Raw genomic sequence first — 20,305 nt, forward strand, 5'->3', positions numbered from 1 at the left:
TATTTTTATTTTTATATTATGTAGCTAAAAAGCAAAAAAACAAAAATAGCACAAACTATGTGTGAAAAACATTATAAATAATAATAATAATAAAACAAATACTTTGAAGTGTTTATGAAAACTTCCATTTATTTTCATATATTTCTACTTTTATCTTGCAAAATTGTTTAATATTAATTATAAATTAGACTAGTAAAATAGTTTAATAATTTGCGAAACTTTTAGGCACAATTTAAAATTTTAAGAATTAAAAATATAAAATTTTATTACAACTTTATAAAATATACATAAATAATTTTGATAATATAATTTTTAAAATTTATAATATAATAAATTTTTATCATAACCATCTAAAAAGATCATAAATATACATGCTTAAAATTAAAAAATAATTAAAGTGCTCAAATTATACTAGTTTGATAACCAACGAGTTGAATCCAATAGAGATAATGACACTTTTGTACACTTACAATTGTAGGGGGAAGCCGACACATTTCTCCAGAACTTTTTATTCATTTATGGATTTGTCCGTCCATGGATTACTTTATTACGTCTTTCTCCATGGGAACATTGAATCAAACCATTGACGTCATGGCTTATGTTTGCATTTTTCATCTTCTTTATTAGCGACGGAAATTCCTTTCCAATCCCATGCGATTTCCTGTTCATATGCATTGTTCTCATCGATCCAAAACACGTGGCAATATCCTATGTGTTCTCTGTCCTTGTCACCAAGATAGATCATGTATTTCCAACTCCACTTTATTTCTATATAGGTGTGCAAGTGAGATTTATGCCCAATCAGGAGGCCAGAGTTGAGCGTTTCAGGCGAGTAGCGCGAGCAATTGGAGTTAAAGGCCGACAACAAATAATCTCAGAACCTTTAGGTACGTTTTCGTTTTTTTTCTATTGTTTTCTTTTCTGAAGATTAGAAAGCTTTAAACTTTGTTTTAATTTGGACAGTGCGTTTCGCACTTACTCTTTTATTTGCTAAAATATCTCAGTTGAAAATTTCCAGTCTGGGTTTGTTTTCTCAAATCAAGATTGATTAGTTATTCATATATGCACCAAGGAGTTAGTTTTTAAGAACATATTGTTTTTAGCTGAAAGAGTCTAAAACACAGAATCGAAACATTAATTAAAATTTTCAACTATTGAGCATATCGCATGGTTAAATATGTTTGTTATCAATATCTCGTCAGACGGCTTGGTATTAACATTGCCACTAATACCTACGTCTATGGACAACGTCTCACTAGTCAATAATAATCTATGTCAATCTCATTGCTTCCATCGGTGCTTATCTAGAAGGTTATTATGCTCTTTTAAGAAACTAATCATGACACCACATGTTATATCAACATTTTCTTCTCCTCTCATTAAACAAGGAAATCACGTTTCACTAGCGAAGTTTTGATGTTTTCGAAGTTGTGCTTCCCAGTTGCACCATAATAGAAGCTACTCATACTGGTTACTATATATTCAATCATTTTTGAATTGTCCATATATAATCTTATTATTTTGTTGATAATTTAGTCCCACCCCCATAAAACGAGCTGTTTTATTATTCTATATTCTTTGAAGTTCTCATCCATGAAATATACTGTTAGCTTTGAAGAGATTATATGGTTTGACTCGAGTTGTCGAAATGACAGGGAAATGGCAAGTTACAATCAAGGATGTTTAATCTTGGTTGGGATTTTAGTGACACTGAGTTTACCATATTCACATGCCTTTTGGGGAAATGAAAATAAGATACAAACTGCTGTTTTTGTATCACCTAAGTTCGTGCTCGGACCAGGATCTGTGGAAAATAGGTTCTATTACAACGTCAACTTTCCGAAAGGTCATATTGCGGTGAAAAGTTTTGATGCAGAAGTAATTGACGAGGCCGGGAATCCTATTCCACTGCACGAGACGTATTTGCATCATTGGGTTGTTATTAGATACTATGTACGTAAAGGTGTGGAAATATCAGAGTTTGATAACCCTAGAAAGTTTAACGAGTCGGACTATATTTCTGGGAGAAACAGTGGGATATGTCAGAATCTTGGTCAGTTCTTTGGCCTTGGGTCTGAGACACGGAAAACTTCAACTCATGTTCCCAATCCATATGGAATAGAAGTCGGTAATCCTGCTGAGATTCCTTCAGGATTTGAGGAGCAATGGATGCTTAATGTTCATGCAATTGATACAAGGGGTGCTGAAGACAAGTTAGGATGTACGGAATGTCGTTGTGATCTGTATAATATTACAGTCGATGAATATGGAAGACCTTTGAGACCTGACTATAAAGGAGGTTTGTTATGTTGTTACGATCATACACAATGCAAGGTAAAACATGGGTTCGAGGCTGTTAGAAGAACCCTTTACCTTAGATACACTGTGAAGTGGGTTGATATGGATAGGTCCGTCTTGCCTGTTAAAATTTATATATTTGATATTACCGATAGTTGGAAAAGGAGCCGCAGTTCAACTGGGATTATAGCAGAGCACGAGTGCAAGGTATATGAACTATTTCGTTTATGTGCTGTATATAAGAGGCAAAGTCAATAATTTTATTTTGTAAGAATGACATAAAATTATAAAAATTTGAAGGATTAAAAATGAAAAAAGTTCATTTATTCAAAAGCTAAAAAGTTGAATGATTTGTGTTTTGAAAGGGACTAAAGGGAAAATTTTTCATTTAACTGCCTTCTCTTTTTACCGGCTTCGCCACTGTGCTGAAACACAAATTATCGTTTTTTGTCAAATAGAATATTTTGTGAAATGCCATCATTTAATATCTTGGATGCAGGTTGAATATGATATTGAATCTTGCGATGCCACCGGAATGGGCGATGATGGATGCATCGACACCAGAAGGATAAGCCTTGACATGCCATTTGGTGGTTATCTCATATATGGTGTTGCACACCAACATTCAGGTGGCACTGGTTCCGCTCTCTATAGAGAGGTATTGAAATGCCTTACTTCTACTTTACACTTTTATAGATAGTTTTAAGGGTATTTATGTTTTTTAAATATTTTGAGATTTAAACTCAAAACATTTTAATCTTTATTATCTCAATTTTATCATTTCAATAAAAATATTTACTTTTTATGTCACTTTTTATATTAATTTTTATAAATTTGTTATGTAAAATTTTTCATCCCTTGGATGTATCATAATTTAGTGTGTATAAGTATCATAATTTAGTGTGTATATATATACACACGCATATTCACTATCTGTTGACGATTATGAGCTGTGTTGTACTTCAGGATGGCCAACTTATGTGTTCTTCATTACCGACTTATGGGGAAGGAGAAGAACCTGGAAACGAAGCTGGTTATATTGTAGGAATGACTACCTGCTATCCTAAACCCGGAACTGTGGAGATATCTAAAGGGGAGACTTTGATTTTGGAGTCCAATTACAGTAGAATCAGGCATCATACTGGTGTCATGGGGCTGTTCTACATTTTGGTTGCAGACAAGTTGCCCAAGCCAATGCAGGCCTTGCACACTGTTGTTCAAGTAAGTTTCCGACTCTCAAATAGTAAAATTGATGAAGAAAATTCATTAACCCAACCAGATGGTAACTCATTATTCACAAATATATTCTTTTACTAATGTTAATTTCGATTAAACCAATGATGTTTTAATATCATCTGATGCAGACACAGGACAGTATTATGGTGGTAACAATCCTCTGGGCTGCGGTAGCTTTGATCGGTGTGGTAGCTGTCATCGTTGTTGCGGTTCATTATCGACTTAAAAGCGAGGGAGAAGATGGCTATGAAGCAATTGGGATGTGAATGTGCTCTTATGAGCTCTACTCTGTATTGCATCTTAGAGTTCCAGCAACTTTGTTGTCAAAAAAGTGATATGTGTAACATATATATATTAGTAACTTTTGAACGTTACGTTCATATGGAAGACGCCATTTTTGTATATACTTTTGAAAGATATAGACCATGGTTAAGGTGTTTCAGTGGTCCAAAACAAGATCTGGCAGTGGCTCTTCTCTTTCTTTGGTGTGGAATGGGCCCTTTGCTGCCTTATTATCAGCCATGGATTTCTCTTGGAATATTATATGAATAAGATGGTTGAAAGAAAGTCTAAATTATTTATTTAAAATGATACTTTTAATCTCGTTAAATAAATGTGTACAAAAAATAAAAGGGTTATTTGAAAGAAAGAATTGATTTATTTTCAAAGATTTATTTACATACAACTTAAAATTTAAAATTTGAAATTTTGAATGCATATTAAAAGTTTTCTATGACGTGAAGGCGGTAGGGGACCAGGGGTGGTGATTGAGCTTTTGGTTGAGTGTTTTTAGTTTTCTTAAATTATTCCTTTGATTTTCGATTTTCACATGTTTTAAACTTATTTTGATAAAATTTGTTTTACTTTATTCCTTAGACATTATTTGGTAAAGTTATTTAAAAATCTTTTTTATAAATATTTTAAAAATAAAATTTCAAGTGAATAAAATATAATGAACAACTCTTATATATTATTTAAAAAAAACAATTCATCATATAGAATTTTAAGTTTCCTTTACTATATTAAATATTTATTTTAAATTATAAAAATTAAAATTAATTATAAATAAAAAATAGAATTTATCCAAGTTGATAAATGTGGTTTTTTTTAACTTGTTTTCCTTTTAACTTCTAAAATGGCGCGAGAAAGGCTATGTTTTATAATATCTTTTATAATAATAGTTTTTGTTTAAAATTTTAATAAAATTTTAAAAAATGATTAATAAATTGGAAAAGTAATACAATTTAAAATATTTAACTAATTTAAGATTGGTTATATTAATGTTAGTTGCTCTAATGTTAAATTTGTTAATATTTAATTTTATATTTATTTTACTCTACTTTAATCAATGAATATAATTAACTTTTATTATATTTGAAAAATATAAATTTAATTTAATAAATATTTTCTAATATGTTTTTTAACATTATAACATTAAAATCCATAAAATTTTAAAATAAAGATATAATTTATTTAAAATCAAATTTATATTTAACATATAAAAATTAAACAAAATGTATGAAAGAACTTTAAAAATTAAGTAATTTATCCAAAATTGGAAATAAATAGATGAAATGGAGAGTGACACTATAGAAAAAACCTGTAACGTGAACCTTTCCTTTTTTATATACAACCTTGTAATACATGGGAAGCGAAAGGAGCGCGGGAGGAATAGTGGTTGAAGGGCGAGTAGGAGTGAGCTCAGAACGTTTTGGTACGCTTTGGTTTTTGTTTTCTTGTCTCTTTTATTTTTATTTGGATTGCTTTCATCGATGGAGTTGGTAGTTATTTCTTCCCCAAATCTCACTTACTCCACAGTTGAAGATAACAGGGTAAAACATTAACTATAAACGCGATTAGCGCGACTCGAACTCAGGTTATACCTAGGACGATGAACACCTTATTCATCCGGCAATCATATGGAGTTCTAAATTTCTTTTATTAATTCTTATACTTTATAAAAAAATTATGGATTTAATCATATATTTTAATTTGATTAATTTTAGTATTTTTATTTTTTGATTTAGTTAAATTTAGTATCTGTATTTTTTGAATTTTAAAATTTTAGTCTTGACCTAAACAACAAAGATTAAATTCGTTTCGTTAATTCAATTATTGATCTTGTACTATGCATGCAATTGTATATTTGGTCCATATTCTCAAATTGGATCATTCTAAATCCTTGAATTTTTTTTTTAAATTTTGAAATTTCAATTTAGACATAAATAATAATCGTTAATCCATTTACTGAATTTTTATTTAGTAATTTTGAAAATAACAATTTGATATAGCATTACACATATGGCCATATGTTTGACGATCGATTTTGAAAATAGTGGAGCATAATTATTATTTAGTTAGGACTAAAATTTTAAAATTTGAAAAGTACAAAGATTAAAACAACCAAATTAAAGTACAATGACTAAATTCATAACTTTTGCAAAGTACAGAAATTAAACTTCTTATTAAGTTGCAGATAATTTATCCCCTCCCCCATAGAACTAACTCTTGTCTTATTACATACATTTTTTAGTTCAAATACGTGAAATATATAGTTAGGTTTGAAGAGATTATGTGGTTTGACTCAAGTTGTTGAAATGATAGGGAAATGGCAAATTATAATCTGGGATGGTTAGTTTTGGTTGGGATTTTGGTGACGTTAAGTTTACCATATTCACACGCCTTTTTGGGGGAAATGAAAATAAGATACATACTGCTGTTTTCCCGTCACCCAAGTTCGTGCTCAGACCAGGATCCGTGGAAAATAAGTTCTATTTCAATGTCGACTTTCCAAGGTCATATTGCCTTGAAAAGTTTCGATGCAGAAGTGATTGATGAGGCCCGGAATCCTGTTCCACTGCACGAGATGTACCTGCATCATTGGGTTGTTGATAGATACTATGTACGTAAAGGCGTGGAAATATCAAAGTTGGATGACCTTAAAAAGCTTAACAGGTCAAACTATATTTCTGGAGGAAACCGTGGGATTTGTCAGAATGGAATTCTTAGTCAGTTATTTGGCCTCAGGTCAAAGACATGAAAAACTTCAACTCATGTTCCCGATCCATATGGAATAGAAGTCGGTAATCCTGCTGAGCTTCCTCCAGGGTTTAAGGAGCAAAGGATGCTTAATGTTCATGCAATTGATACAAGGGGTGCAAAAGACAAGTTGGGATGTACAGAATGTCGTTGTGATCTGTATAATGTTACGGTCGATGAATATGAAAGACCTTTGAGGCCATGCTATAAAGGAGGATTGTTATGTTGCTACGATCGTATACAATACAGTGTGAAACATGGGTTTGAGGCTGTTAGAAGAACCTTTTACCTTAGATACACTGAGAAGTGGATTGATATGGATAGGTCCATATTGCCTGTTAAAATTTATATATTTGATATTACTGATAGTTGGAAAAGGACCCCTAGTTCAACTGGGATTAATGCAGAGCACAAATGCAAAGTAGATGAACTGTCTCGTTTATGTGCTGCAACACAATTTCTGTTTTGTCAAATAAAATTTCTTGTGAAATATCAGTATTAAATACATTTGATGCAGACTGAATATGATATTGAATCTTGTGATGCCACTGGATTGGGCAATGATAGATGCATCGACACCAAAAGGATAAGCCTTGACATGCTATTTGATGGTTATCTCATATACGGTGTTGCACACTAACATTCAGGTGGCACTGGTTCTGTTCAGGAAAGGATTGTATGAAATTATGATTACACGTCATTTTTTTATTTTCTAATAGGATAATGATAAATCATATTTTTCCTCTAAATTTTTAGTATTTTTAATTGAATTTGAATTTTTTTCAATAGAAAAAAGTTGAAAATCAAAGGAAAAATCTGATTTGTCATTCTCCTATTGAAAAGGGATAGGGATAACTTGGAATCACAGTTTGATACAATACATTCTCGTTTTGCTCTCTATAGAGAGGTATTGAAATCTCTTATTTTTGCCAACACTTTTATACCATTATGTATATGTATATATATATATATGTATATGTATATGTATATGTATATATATGTAACGTCCCCTAACCCTATACCGTCGCTGGAACAGGGTTACAAGACATTACCAGTCAGTACAGCCCAATTCTAGTTATTAATTAAAATAAATATTCACTCTCACCCTAGTTTTAAGATGTCGTCCCATTAATGGACCCTCGCAATCCAATATGAACAGTAAATTCAATTTGAAACTAATTTAGAATCACTACGAATTTTTTTTTTTATAAATTTCAAAATTCATACTATAAACCGTTGCCAACCATAATTTACTTATTTCATCAATACTTTTACAACCTAAATGACTCTCATTAAACATCCTAGGTACATGCCATTATCAATACTCAACATACTTTACCTCATTGAATTTGGGATCGGCCTGGAATGCTGATTTAACAGTCTAGCCTTAACTTAACCTGCGCACGGAAACAAACCGTACGCTGAGTATACACTTAGTGGTATTTCTATAATCCAAACACTTGATAATATAACAATTAAACTTAAAAATCACAATAACAAATATAACTATTCATTTATTTATTTTATAGATAAGTTTCATTTACTTACCATAAAAATTCTATACAAGCCATATAACAAACACAACAACATATTTGCTCAATTCTTTTCATTTGCTTACCGTATAAATTCTTTACAATATATTCACAATTCATTTGTATTCACACTTTACTTCTTAACAATATATCATTTTAATTCATTCTAACATCAATCATCATCCATTTGAACTTCACTCATTTCATGAACCTTTTGGTTCATGTTTTCAATCTCATATCTCAATTTCAATTCTCAATTCAATTTCTCATTTCATTCCAATAGCTCAATCAATCAAATTCACTCGATTTATCTTTTCACTTATTTACCTCTATTAACAAGACTCGGACTCTGATAGATACGTGGATTCCTCCCAAACACACCAGAATATCCAACCCAAACACACCAGAATATCCAACCCAAACACACCAGAATATCCAACCCAAACACACCCGGAATATTATAAATACTCCATAACACACCAGTATATCATATCCTCCCAAACACACCAATAAGGCATTAAATGCCTCTTCGGATAAACCGAAGTATATAATAACAGAAACATCTTCTTGGCCGAACTACAAATCTCCTCATCACATCACAAATCCAATGGCATGCCATTTGTATCCAATCTGGTCCGATACTGTTAATAGGGTATTTGATTCACTTTCTCAATTTAATAAATCTTTCATCAATTTACCATTCTAATAATCACATATATTCACACATTTTCATAATTTCATACATTTTCATTCAATTCAACAAATATATTTCAATTATTCACATTAATTCATAATTCAATACAACTCAATTCACTTTTCAATATCAAATATTCAATTATCACAAATCTCATATATTCATATCAATTCCTCATACTCCAATCAATATAATTTTTCAATATAACATTCATTCAATATTCAAATTTTTACATAGATCATATATATAATATATATTTCAATCAATATAAATTTTATCAAAATGATTTTAATCAATATAAATTTGATAAATTCATCACATACCAAAATCAATCTATTTCAATTGTAAAACATCATAATTCTAACACTAACAGTTGTCATATGTATATAAATATAACAAATAATGACTGAGTTCGGATTATAGAAATACAAACCGTAGTTTTTGAGCTAACTCCCGTTGACTTTATCTTGTCCTTTCTTAGCCGAGATTTCCGGTACCATATTGACTACGAAATTAATACAATTCATAATCATTAATACATTACTAATTTATATCTTGAGTTACAGAATTCTAAATTAAGATTCGCTAATTTTTCCTGAAACTAGACTCACAAATCTTCTTACCATAAAATTTTCAGAAATTTTTTTTTGGTTTAGCCATTAAGTACAGTTTATTCTTTAAATTCACCCCTATTCTGCGGTTTGACAGTTTCGACCCTTCTTCACTAAAAATTAATTATCTCACAGTACAGAACTCGGATAATATTCCCGTTGATTTCTCCTAAAAGTAGACTCATTAGGGATTCTAAACAGATTAATTATTTTTCTCCAATTTTTGGTGACTTTCCAAAGTCAGAACAGGGAAACCCGAATTCATTCTGACCTTGTCTCACAAAATTCATTATATCTCATAATTTACAATTCAATTGCTTAAACCATTTCTTTTATAAGAAACTAGACTCAATAAGCTTTAATTCCATATTTTATTCATCCTCTAATTCAATTTCTATAATTTTTGGTGATTTTTCAAACTTAGACTACTGCTGTCCAAAATAGTCTTAGTGCAAAATGTTGATTTTCTACTTTTAATTTCAATTTAATCCTAACTAAATTCACTTACTTTTCTATCTTAATTCATACTTTATTTCTACTCAATTTTTAACCAAACTTAGACATAATTATCAATTTTTCATCATAAAACCATAATTTCGAAATTCTTTCAATTTAGTCCTTAAAGCATAAAACTTATGAATCACTTTACAATTCAATCCTTATTTCATTTCTAACTTGAATTTCTATCAATTTAGCCTTTAATTCATCATTTTACTCAACATGAACAATATTTATAAATCTAATAACTTTTAAAATATCAACTTAATTTCATCAAAACTTTGTTCTAAAGCTTTTAAAACATCAAAATTAAGTAAAAATGGCTAAATTGACATACCTATTAAAGTTTAATGCTTCAAAACCTTGATTTTTCCTTTTCTCCCTTTCTTTCTTTCTTTCCTTTCTTTCTCCCCTGTTTTTATTTGTTTCTGTTTCGTTTGCTTTGTTTTTCTTTTCATTTCTTTTATTTCATTTCTTTATTTTATTATTAAACTATTATAATATTTCTTATTTATACATGTGTAAATTTATTAATACACATGTATTAATTTTTCACCTTACACTTGTCATAACTTTTATTTATTTAATTAATTAATATAAAATGATATTAATATAATATACTTTAATTATTATTATTTTACTTATATAATAAGTAAATACACATGTATAATACATGTGTACCATTTATATTTGTACACATTTAACTTATTTTAACCATACATTTGTCACCCCTTTTGGCTTATTTCCTATTTAGTCCCTTCACTTTTCTTTATTCTATAATTAAACTTTCACACTTAATTCAATTTAATCCTTTCCACTAATTACTCTTAATTAAGCTAAATTTATTTAATTAAAGTCTAATTAACCACTCAACTGACTTCGTAAATATTTTTAATAAATATTTTACGAATCTATTTTTTTTAGAAATGGAGACCCAAAAATTCACTTTCCCGATAACCGTAAAATTTGGGTCATTACAATGTATATGTATATGTATATGTATATGTATATGTATATGTATATGTATATGTATACATGCATGCGATCTGATGATGACGAGCTGTCTCTGTTTGATTTTGGTGAATTTCAGGATGGCCAACTTATGAGGAAGGAGAAGAACCAGGAAACGAAGCTGGTTACATTGTAGAGATGACCACCTGCTATCCTCAACCCGGAACTGTGGAGATATCTAAAGGGGAGACTTTGATTTTGGAGTCCAATTACAGTAGAATCAGGCATAATACTGGTGTCATGGGGCTGTTTTACATTTTGATCGCAGACGAGTTGCCCAAGCCAATGCACACTTTTGTTCAAGTAAGTTTCCAACCCTCAAATAGTAAATATTGATAAAGAAAATTCATTAATCCAACTTCATTAATTCAAAATTATATTCATTTACAGATGTTAACTTCGATTAAACCAATGATGTTTTAATTAATGTAACAATCATCTGATGCTGTTAGAAATAGGTAAGAATATTGAAAAACTGATTTGAAGAAAAGAAACAACTGAAAGCAGATAGGTTGCAAACTGAAAAACTGATTCAATTTATGAATGATGAATTACATGATCTCTTTTCTATTCTTCAGTAATGTGTTTATATAGGCTATATAAACTTTGAATAACTAATTTAAAACTACTTACTGACTAACATCCTGCTAACTATATGATCCTTAACATTCACCCAGCTTTCCTGCGGGTAATATCTGAAGAAGGGTTTGAAATCGAGCAAAATACGTCACTGAAAGTGGTTTGGTAAGTATATCAGCTACTTGGTCACAAGCTGGAACCTCACCTACTACAATAGACCCATCTGCTACTTTCTCGGGACAAAGAACAGGTTTAACTCAATGTGCTTGAACTTAGAATGTAAGACAGGGTTAGCCGCAATAGCTACTGCACCGGAGCTATCACACCAAACAGTAGGAGTATCAGCCGACTTGACTTGTAGCTCTTGAAGTAATGAAAGCAACTAAACAACTTCAGTAATGGCTGCAGCAAGACTACAATATTCTGCCTTAGCTATAGAGCGAGCGACTACTTGTTGTTTTTTAGACCTCTAAGATACGGGAGTGGAGCCAAAATAAACACAGTACCCGAAGTGGACCGATGGTCATCAAAATCTAGCCCCCAGTTGGCGTCGGCATAAGCGCTTAACGATAACCAAGCAGACGACCAAAAAATAGCCCGAAATTAGTAGTGCCACATAGGTATCGCAAAACGCGTTTTAGAACGGCCATGTGAACATTAGTAGTATTATGCATAAATTGATATATCCGGTTTACGGCGTACGCAATATCAGGATGAGTAAGTACCACGTAATGAAGTGCACCAGCAAGACTCCTGTATTCAGTTGGATCTACTAAACATTCACCATCGTTTTTGGTGACAGTAGACGAGCTCACCATCGGGGTGTGGACGCTCTTCGCACTAGTCATCAATGCTCGATCAAGGATATCACATATGTATTTTTCCTGACACAAATGGAGACACCGAAGGAAGACCGACGGACTTCAATCCCAAGAAAATAGTGAAGATCACCAATGTCCTTGAGTGAGAACTCATCATTCAGCAAATGGACAAACCAATCAATAGTGGTAGACAGGCTGCCAGTAAGAATAATATCACCGACATACATCAAGACATAGAGAGTGGAGTCGGGCTAGATACAAATAAACAAGGACGCATCAGATCTAGAAACGACAAAACCAATTGACACAAGAAACTGCTTCAGCTTTTCAAACCAGGCGCGGGGTGCATGACGAAAGCCATACAATGCTTTCTTCAGACGACACACGAGTGGCTTGCCAGTCGAATCATATTGAACGTACCTCGGAGGTTGATGCATAAACACTTCAATATCCAACTCACCATTTAAAAAGGCATTGTTTACATCTACTTGTCGAAGAGACCACCCTCTAGACACAACAATTGATAGAATAACGCGAATAGTAGTAGGCTTGACAACTAGACTGAAGGTTTATTTGAAATCATACCTAGGAACCTAAGAACATCCCTTAGCTACCAATCTGGCCTTTCGTCGGGCAATAGTACCATTAAGATTTCTTTTAATCTTGAACAACCACTTGCACCCAATGACCTTGCGGTTTGGTGGTAAAGGAATAAGCTCCAAGGTAGAGTTACGAATAAGGGCATCATACTCTACCTGAGCAGCAGCTCGCCACTCAGCAGTAGAGAATGCTTCCACTATTGTGGATGGTTCCATAGCTTCAACGATCATAGCTTTGGGCTTGAAAATTCCTGCTTTAGCTCGAGTCACCATCGGGTGAGTGTTGATGTCAGCCAATACATTGGTTGAACCACGAGACGATGAAGGAACACATTTCACATGTCTGGTTGACCCGTCAGTATCAGTAGACAAGGGGCTAGACTAATGGATATGACTCGGGCCAGTCGGAGACGAGTCAGTCGGTGACAGCCCATTCCCAGCGGATGACGAGTTAGATAGATTCAGGAACTGTGATGAGTGGTCTACAAGAGAAGTAGAGACTTTTTAAATAAGAGGAAAAGTGGTAGATACGGACACACCAGACTCCCGATTCGGAGTGTTGAAGTCAGCTTCAGAAGAGAAAAATTTACTTTCATAAAAAAATTACATGTCTTGAAACAACAATCTTACCATTTGGAAGACAACATTGATATCCCTTGTGTTGAGTACTATAACCCAAAAAGAAAAAAGGTTATGACCGAAACTCTAGCTTATGTGTCGCATACGGACGTAAGTAAGGATAACAACAACAGCCAAAAACCCATAAATGATCATAAGAGGGATCACAACTATACAGGGCCTGAAAAGGAGATTGCCTATGTAGAACCGCAGTAGGAAGGAGATTGATAAGATACACTGCACAACAAAATGCGTAACCCCAGTATTTCATGGATAGATTCGCTTGGGCTAATAGTGTGAGGCCCATTTCCACAATGTGTCGATGTTTGAGTTCAGCAACTCCGTTTTGTTCAGAAGTATAAGGGCAAGTTAACCGATGAACAATCCCTTGAGACGCTAGAACAGACATGAAGCCCCGGTACACTCCACCCCAGTCACTCTGAAGTTGTTTGATAGGCTTGTCAAACTGCGTCTTGACCAGTTGCTAAAATTGAACGAAACACTCTAACACTTGAGCCTTTTGAGTTAGAAGATAGATCTACGTAAATCAAGTGCATACATCAATAAATGACATGTAATACCATTTATTGTCACAAGCAACGGCTTCGGTTCCCCAAAGATCAGAGACAATCAAATCAAATGGTTGATATGTAGTAGTAGACATAGAAAAGGGCAATTTATGTGTCCTCTTTTTTTGACACGCGGTACAAATACGACCATTACAACCTTTATTAAACTTGATATTACATTTGTCTAAAACAATTTGAAAAATAGAAGCAGATGGGTGGCCAAGACGATTATGCCACAAATAAAAGACAAAACAATCCACATCATTATTTGTAACCTTTGTGTAAGCAGCAAACGGAGCTTCAGCAGGTACTGGAAAATGATATAACCCGTCACGAATGTGGCCCTTTAGTAGGAATTCCCGGGTCTTGATGTTCTTAATAACACAATATGTAGGATGAAATTCAAAGAACACACCATTACCATTAGCATACTGAGATACTGACAAGAAATTTTTTCGTATACTTGGCATACACAATACACTAGACAAATGTAGCAATTTAGATGGAGTGGGTAAAACACCATTATCGATCGACGAAATCTAAGCAGGGGTTCTATCACCTATTAAGAGAAAAGACATACTTGAGTATGGTGTGGTGTCACGTAACGCTGTCGCATCCCAGCAGACATGATGACTGGCACCTGAATCAGGGTACCATGATGTGGTACTAACGGGCATGGGAATATATGAATCATTGACATCATCATTAAAGCCAACTTAGGCCGTGTTAATATGAGACCCGGAAGTGTCAGAATAATCAGAGGTATAAAGATCACCAACACGAAGAAGCCCAATACACGGATCAGAGCCTGAGTATACATGAGCGCGTGGTTTTGTGTGCCACGAAACTGAGACACCACACATTAATCTAGCATTCGGCCCTAAGCCCCATGAAGGATCGACTTGAACATTATTAGTAGTTGGCCTTTGTGGCAACATGGGAGCAGTCGACCTATGTCCATAAGGCACCTCAATAAATTGCCTAAATTGCCCAAATTCAGGCCCAACTCCAAGTGGTGCATTAACAACAGGCCTAGGCATATTATCTAACAAAGCATGTGGCCTATGTGCAGATTGGCCATATCTATAGTCAACCACCTCATTGACTTGATTTTGGCCAACATAAATTTGATTTTGACTAACATGAAATTGATTTTGACCAGCACTAGGATAGTAACTAACCCTAGGTGTTTTCATTTGAGGAGACACCCATTTGTCAGTACTCATTCAAAACGGAACAACTCGTTCAACATCAGACACTGGAGCAATGGTAGAACGAAGCTTACGCGATGCGGCAGGACCATCTTGATGCAGTACTGAAAGTGTCGATTGAGGATCGGGATCCCTTGATAGCGGTAGTAGCACTATTGTGCGATATGCCCAAATCGACTACAAATTTGGCATTTAATCCGAGGCCGAAATGGTTACCCCAGACCACGAGGGGACGAACGATCGCCATGAATAGAACTTTCCAGCACTGAAGATGACACGGGCTTAACGAGATTCGCATGGAGAGAGAGCTCCTAGGTCGCACGAGTCTGTCGGCTTTCACCCTCCACAAGGGCGTTGACAAGGCGTTGAAAAGAGAGGAGACTAGTCGACAGTGAGGCCGAGAAAACGACGGGCTCAAACTCCAGTGGTAGTCTGGTAAGTATGATTTCAATCTTCTCTTCTTCTGAAATCCGTGAACCTGAGGCCTCCAACAAAGCACAAAGGTTTTTAATTCGCGCAACGTAAGTATGAACAAACATGTTACCTTTCTTGAGGGAATGGAGCTCATGGCGAAGACGCGACTATTTGGCCCCCGTGTCAGCCGCAAAAAGATCCGTCGCTATGGTCCAAACATCACAGGCCAACTTAGCATCGGTGAAAGACAGAAGCAGAGAGACATTGATCGTGGAGAGGAGCCACAAAGTCAAGAACCGATCCTGTTGTTTGAATACTTGAGCCGACGGATTCAGGGCTAACGAACCATCTGTAGTTTGAACAAATCGAGCCGGTGGAGGTAAGATACCATCTAGCAAGCCAAGAAGATCATAACTGTCAAGTATTAACTTGACTTCTTGTTGCCATTGCATGTAGGTTTCTTCAGTGAGCTTAACAACTTCATGACATGGAAACAAAGTGATCACACGATCATCAGTGAACGGCACAAGAGTTGGCTCCACTGCGGCGGAATCAGTGAAATTCGTGGTGGCCATAGAGCCAAAGATCATCCAATGAATGATACCATGTTAGAAACTAGGTAAGAATATTGAAAAATTGATTTGAAGAAAAGAAACAACTGAAAACAAATAGTTTGCAAACTTAAAAACTAATTCAATTTCTGAATGATGAATTACATGATCTCTTTTCTATTCTTTAGTTATGTAACACCCCCTAACCCTTATCCGTCCTCGGAACAGGATTACGGGGCATTACCAGTCAATTCAGTTCGATCACTTTAAATCACGTTCAAACCTACTCAAAACATGTCAAATTAGACATTTTACGTGCTTATATGATGAATCTTTTTAAGTATTTCACATACATTATCAAATAGTTCAAATTCTTACCAAATAAGCCAGTTCATACCATATACTATTACTAAATCTAAATTTATTTATTTCATTCTTACATTTACAATCCAAAATGACACACATAGTCATTTTAGGTACATGCCATTACCAATAATTAATATACCTCATCACGTTGAGTTCGAGATCGGCCTAGGATACTGATTCAACGGTTTGACTTTAACCTATCCTGCATACGGAAACAAACCGTACGCTAAGTATGAACTCAGTGGTATTTCTATAATCCAAACATTAAATAGTAAAACATACACTTAATATCATTTAATGATCATAAATATTCATTTATTCATTTCATGGATAAATTCTTTACAACTCATTCAATCTTTATCATTTATTAACCCAATTAGCTTTTCAAATAAATTCACAATCATTTAAATAATAATATCTTCCATTCATATGTCTCACTTATACTTCTGTTCACTATTCAATAGCAGTAAATAATTTTAAGTATCGATCAATTTATCAGTTTCATACAGTAACATTCAATCATTCAATAACAACTAGTCGTTCAATAATATTCAGTCACTCTTTAACAGTCAGTTATTCAGTAACGATAAATTATCCAGTAATAGTCAATTATTCAATAGCAGTCAGTTATTCAGTACCTTTATTTACTCCTATTAACATGACTCGGACTCGGACAGATACACGGATCCAACCCACACACCGGAATAGCATATAGTGTTTCATGAGTCGGAGCCGGAATATACCGTAACGGTAACAATAACAATAACAGTAACGGTACACAGAGTACCTCATCGAAACAAATCCGGAACACTAATAGTAACAGTAAGGTACAGAGTACCTCTTCAGAACGAATCCGGAACAATAACAGTAAGGCGACACTTATAGTGTCTCATCGACACAAAGTCGGAATATCCCTGAACACTTCCAATCCTATGGCATGCCAACTATATCCGACTTATCCCAATACAGTTAATAGGGTTTCTAATTCATTTTCCAGTTTCCAATCATTTCACATCTCAACAATCATATATATTCATAATTTGATATAATTCATTTCACTTTTCAATAACAAATATTCAATTTTCACAATAATTACTTATATCCGTATAAATTCAATAAATTAACACATACCTAATCAATTCATTTCAATTATATAACACAATAATTCTCACATCAATTACTATCATAATGTTCAAACAAAATTCAACAATAAATAAATAATTTCACTTTTCAATTCTAACCGATATCTGTTCTAATTCAAATATTCATCTCAAAGCACTTTCAATACATATTAAGTAATAAATTCAATAATTAAATATTAAGTTCGGATTGTAGAAATACAAACCGTAATTTTCGAGTTAACCCTCGTTGACTGTCTTTTCCTTTCTTAGCCGACGTTTTTCGACACAACTTTAACTACGAAAATTAAAACAATTTTCATAATCATTGATACAATACTAATTTACATTTAATATTTCAATTTCTTATTCAATTTCTACTTTAATTTCAATTTTGATCTTAACTAATTTCACTTATTTTCTATCTCAATTCATACTTTGTTTCTACTCAATTTTCAACCAAACTTAGACATAACTATCTAAATTTCATCATAAAACCATAATCTCAAGTTTATTTCAATTTAATCCCTCTAACATAAAACTTATAGCTTCTTTTACAATTTAATCCCTTAATCAATTCTAACTTAAAATTCATTCAATTAAACCCTAAATTCATTATTTTGTTCAACATGAACCGTACTTATAAACCTATGAACTTCCAAAACCTCAACTTAATTTCAACAAAACTTTGTTCTCAAGCTTCTAAAACATCAAAATTAAAAAAAAGGACTTAATTGACTTACCTATTTAAATTTCAAGCTTTCAAATCCCTATTTCTCCCTTTTCTTTCTTTCCCTTTTTCCTTTCTTTCTTTCTCCCCTGTTTTTCTTTTCTATTCTCTGTTTCTTTTTTTGTTTTGTTTTGTTTCATTTCTTATATATTTATATATATATATACACTAATTAATAATAATTATAATAAATATCTATTTTAATAAACAATACATGTATTACAATTATATTATACATATTATTACACATGTATTTTATCTCCACCCTACATCTGTCATAATTCAATTTATTTGATAATAATAATAATAATAATAATAATAATAATTTAATAAATATCTATTTAATACACAAATACATATATTACAAATGTACACTTATAAATATTTTTACATTTGTATGTTATCATGACCATTCATCTGTCTTTCTTTTATTTATTTATCATACAAAAATCTTATAATATAATTAATATAAATTATAATTTATTTTAATAACAAGTATAAATACTACAATTGTACACATATATTTTTGTACATTTGTACAATATCAATACCATACATTTTACAATATCAATACCATACAATTGTCATACTTTCAATTTATTTACTAATAAAAATCTCCTAATATAATATTATTTAATTAGTAATTATCTTTTACTTAATTTTTAAGTAAATAAATAAATATAATACAAATGTATATATTCACGTTATTACAAATGTCACTATCTAATTTGTTCATTACACAAAAATCTCACAATTTAATTATTTTATCTAATAAATATCTTTTACTAATTAAACAAAATATCACAAATATATATATATATTTCTATTAATACACTTGTATTAAATCACTACCATACATTTGTCTTTTTTAACTTATTTCATAATAATAATAATAATAATAATAATAATCTAAATTAAATCATTAAAAAATCTTTAGATTTTTACATTGCTTTGCCACCTCATTTATGCTAAATGGCCTAATTCCTTTTAGTCCTTTTTATTTTCTTTTAATCTATAATTAGACTTTTACCCTTTATTCAATTTAATCTTTATACCTAATTAACCTCTATTCACCTATCCACAATCTAATTAACCTCACAATTAACTTTGTAAATATTTCTAATAAATATTTACGAATTCATTTTTCAGAAACGGAGACCCAAAAATACAGTTTTCTGATAACCGTAAAATTCAGGTCGTTACAAGTAATGTGTTTATATAAGCTATATAAGCTTAAAATAACTAACCTGAAACTGTTTACTGACTTGCTTAACTGACTAACAACCTGCTAACTATATGATCCTTAACAGATGCAGACACAGGACAATCTTATGGTGGTAACTATGCTCTGGGCTGCAGCAGCTTTGATGGGTGTGGTAGCTATTATCGATGTTGTCGTTCATTATCGACTTAAACGTAAGGGAGAAGATGGCTATGAAGCAATTGGGATGTGAACGTGCTCTTATGAGCTCTACTCTGTAATGCACCTAAGAGTTCCAGTAGCTTTGTTGTCAAAATTAGTGGTATGTTCTATATTTGAGTAACATTTGAACATTACATTCATATGATATAGGCTTATGGAAGAAGCCATTTTACAGATAAAATTGAAAGATATAAATCATGGTTAAGGTATTTCAGTTGTCCAAAATACGATCTGGCAATGGCTCATCTCTTTCTGTGGCTTTTGCATATACAAATACTGTTGCAAAAAGTAAATAAGAAAAAATAAAAATAACATTCGTAAAAGACATCAATTAGGGTGGTTTAAATACAAAAGCAAGTATGCTATGCCAAAAATAATAGATTCTTC

The 20,305-nt window shown here is 32.5% G+C and overlaps 1 protein-coding gene, 1 long non-coding RNA gene and 1 pseudogene across 2 annotated transcripts; 2 read left to right on the plus strand and 1 right to left on the minus strand.

The window, feature by feature from the left end:
* Window positions 1-630: 630 nt before the first annotated feature.
* Window positions 631-4,101, plus strand: LOC108476605 (uncharacterized). The gene is made up of 5 exons (XM_017778865.2): window positions 631-887; window positions 1,656-2,505; window positions 2,798-2,956; window positions 3,265-3,519; window positions 3,663-4,101. Exons 2-5 carry the CDS (start codon window positions 1,660-1,662, stop codon window positions 3,798-3,800), a joined length of 1,398 nt encoding a protein of 465 aa, XP_017634354.1. The 5' UTR covers window positions 631-887; window positions 1,656-1,659; the 3' UTR covers window positions 3,801-4,101.
* Window positions 4,102-6,142: 2,041 nt separating this feature from the next.
* LOC108478106 (uncharacterized) lies at window positions 6,143-12,035 on the plus strand (annotated as a pseudogene).
* LOC128285160 (uncharacterized) lies at window positions 7,798-9,305 on the minus strand. The gene is made up of 2 exons (XR_008275585.1): window positions 9,233-9,305; window positions 7,798-7,970 (listed from the first exon to the last, which is right to left on the minus strand). It is a non-coding gene; the product is annotated as an uncharacterized LOC128285160 (long non-coding RNA).
* Window positions 12,036-20,305: the final 8,270 nt, after the last annotated feature.

The sequence above is a fragment of the Gossypium arboreum genome, chromosome 12 (assembly GCF_025698485.1).
Source record: "Gossypium arboreum isolate Shixiya-1 chromosome 12, ASM2569848v2, whole genome shotgun sequence".
NCBI classification, from domain to species: domain Eukaryota; kingdom Viridiplantae; phylum Streptophyta; class Magnoliopsida; order Malvales; family Malvaceae; genus Gossypium; species Gossypium arboreum.

Excerpts from the sequence above, each read along its gene's own strand:
- LOC108476605 (XM_017778865.2), top strand. The coding sequence starts at position 1,660 with ATGGCAAGTTACAATCAAGGATGTTTAATCTTGGTTGGGATTTTAGTG. Across the intron at positions 2,506-2,797 it reads TAGCAGAGCACGAGTGCAAG|GTTGAATATGATATTGAATC; the intron begins GTATATGAACTA and ends TCTTGGATGCAG. Across the intron at positions 2,957-3,264 it reads GTTCCGCTCTCTATAGAGAG|GATGGCCAACTTATGTGTTC; the intron begins GTATTGAAATGC and ends GTTGTACTTCAG.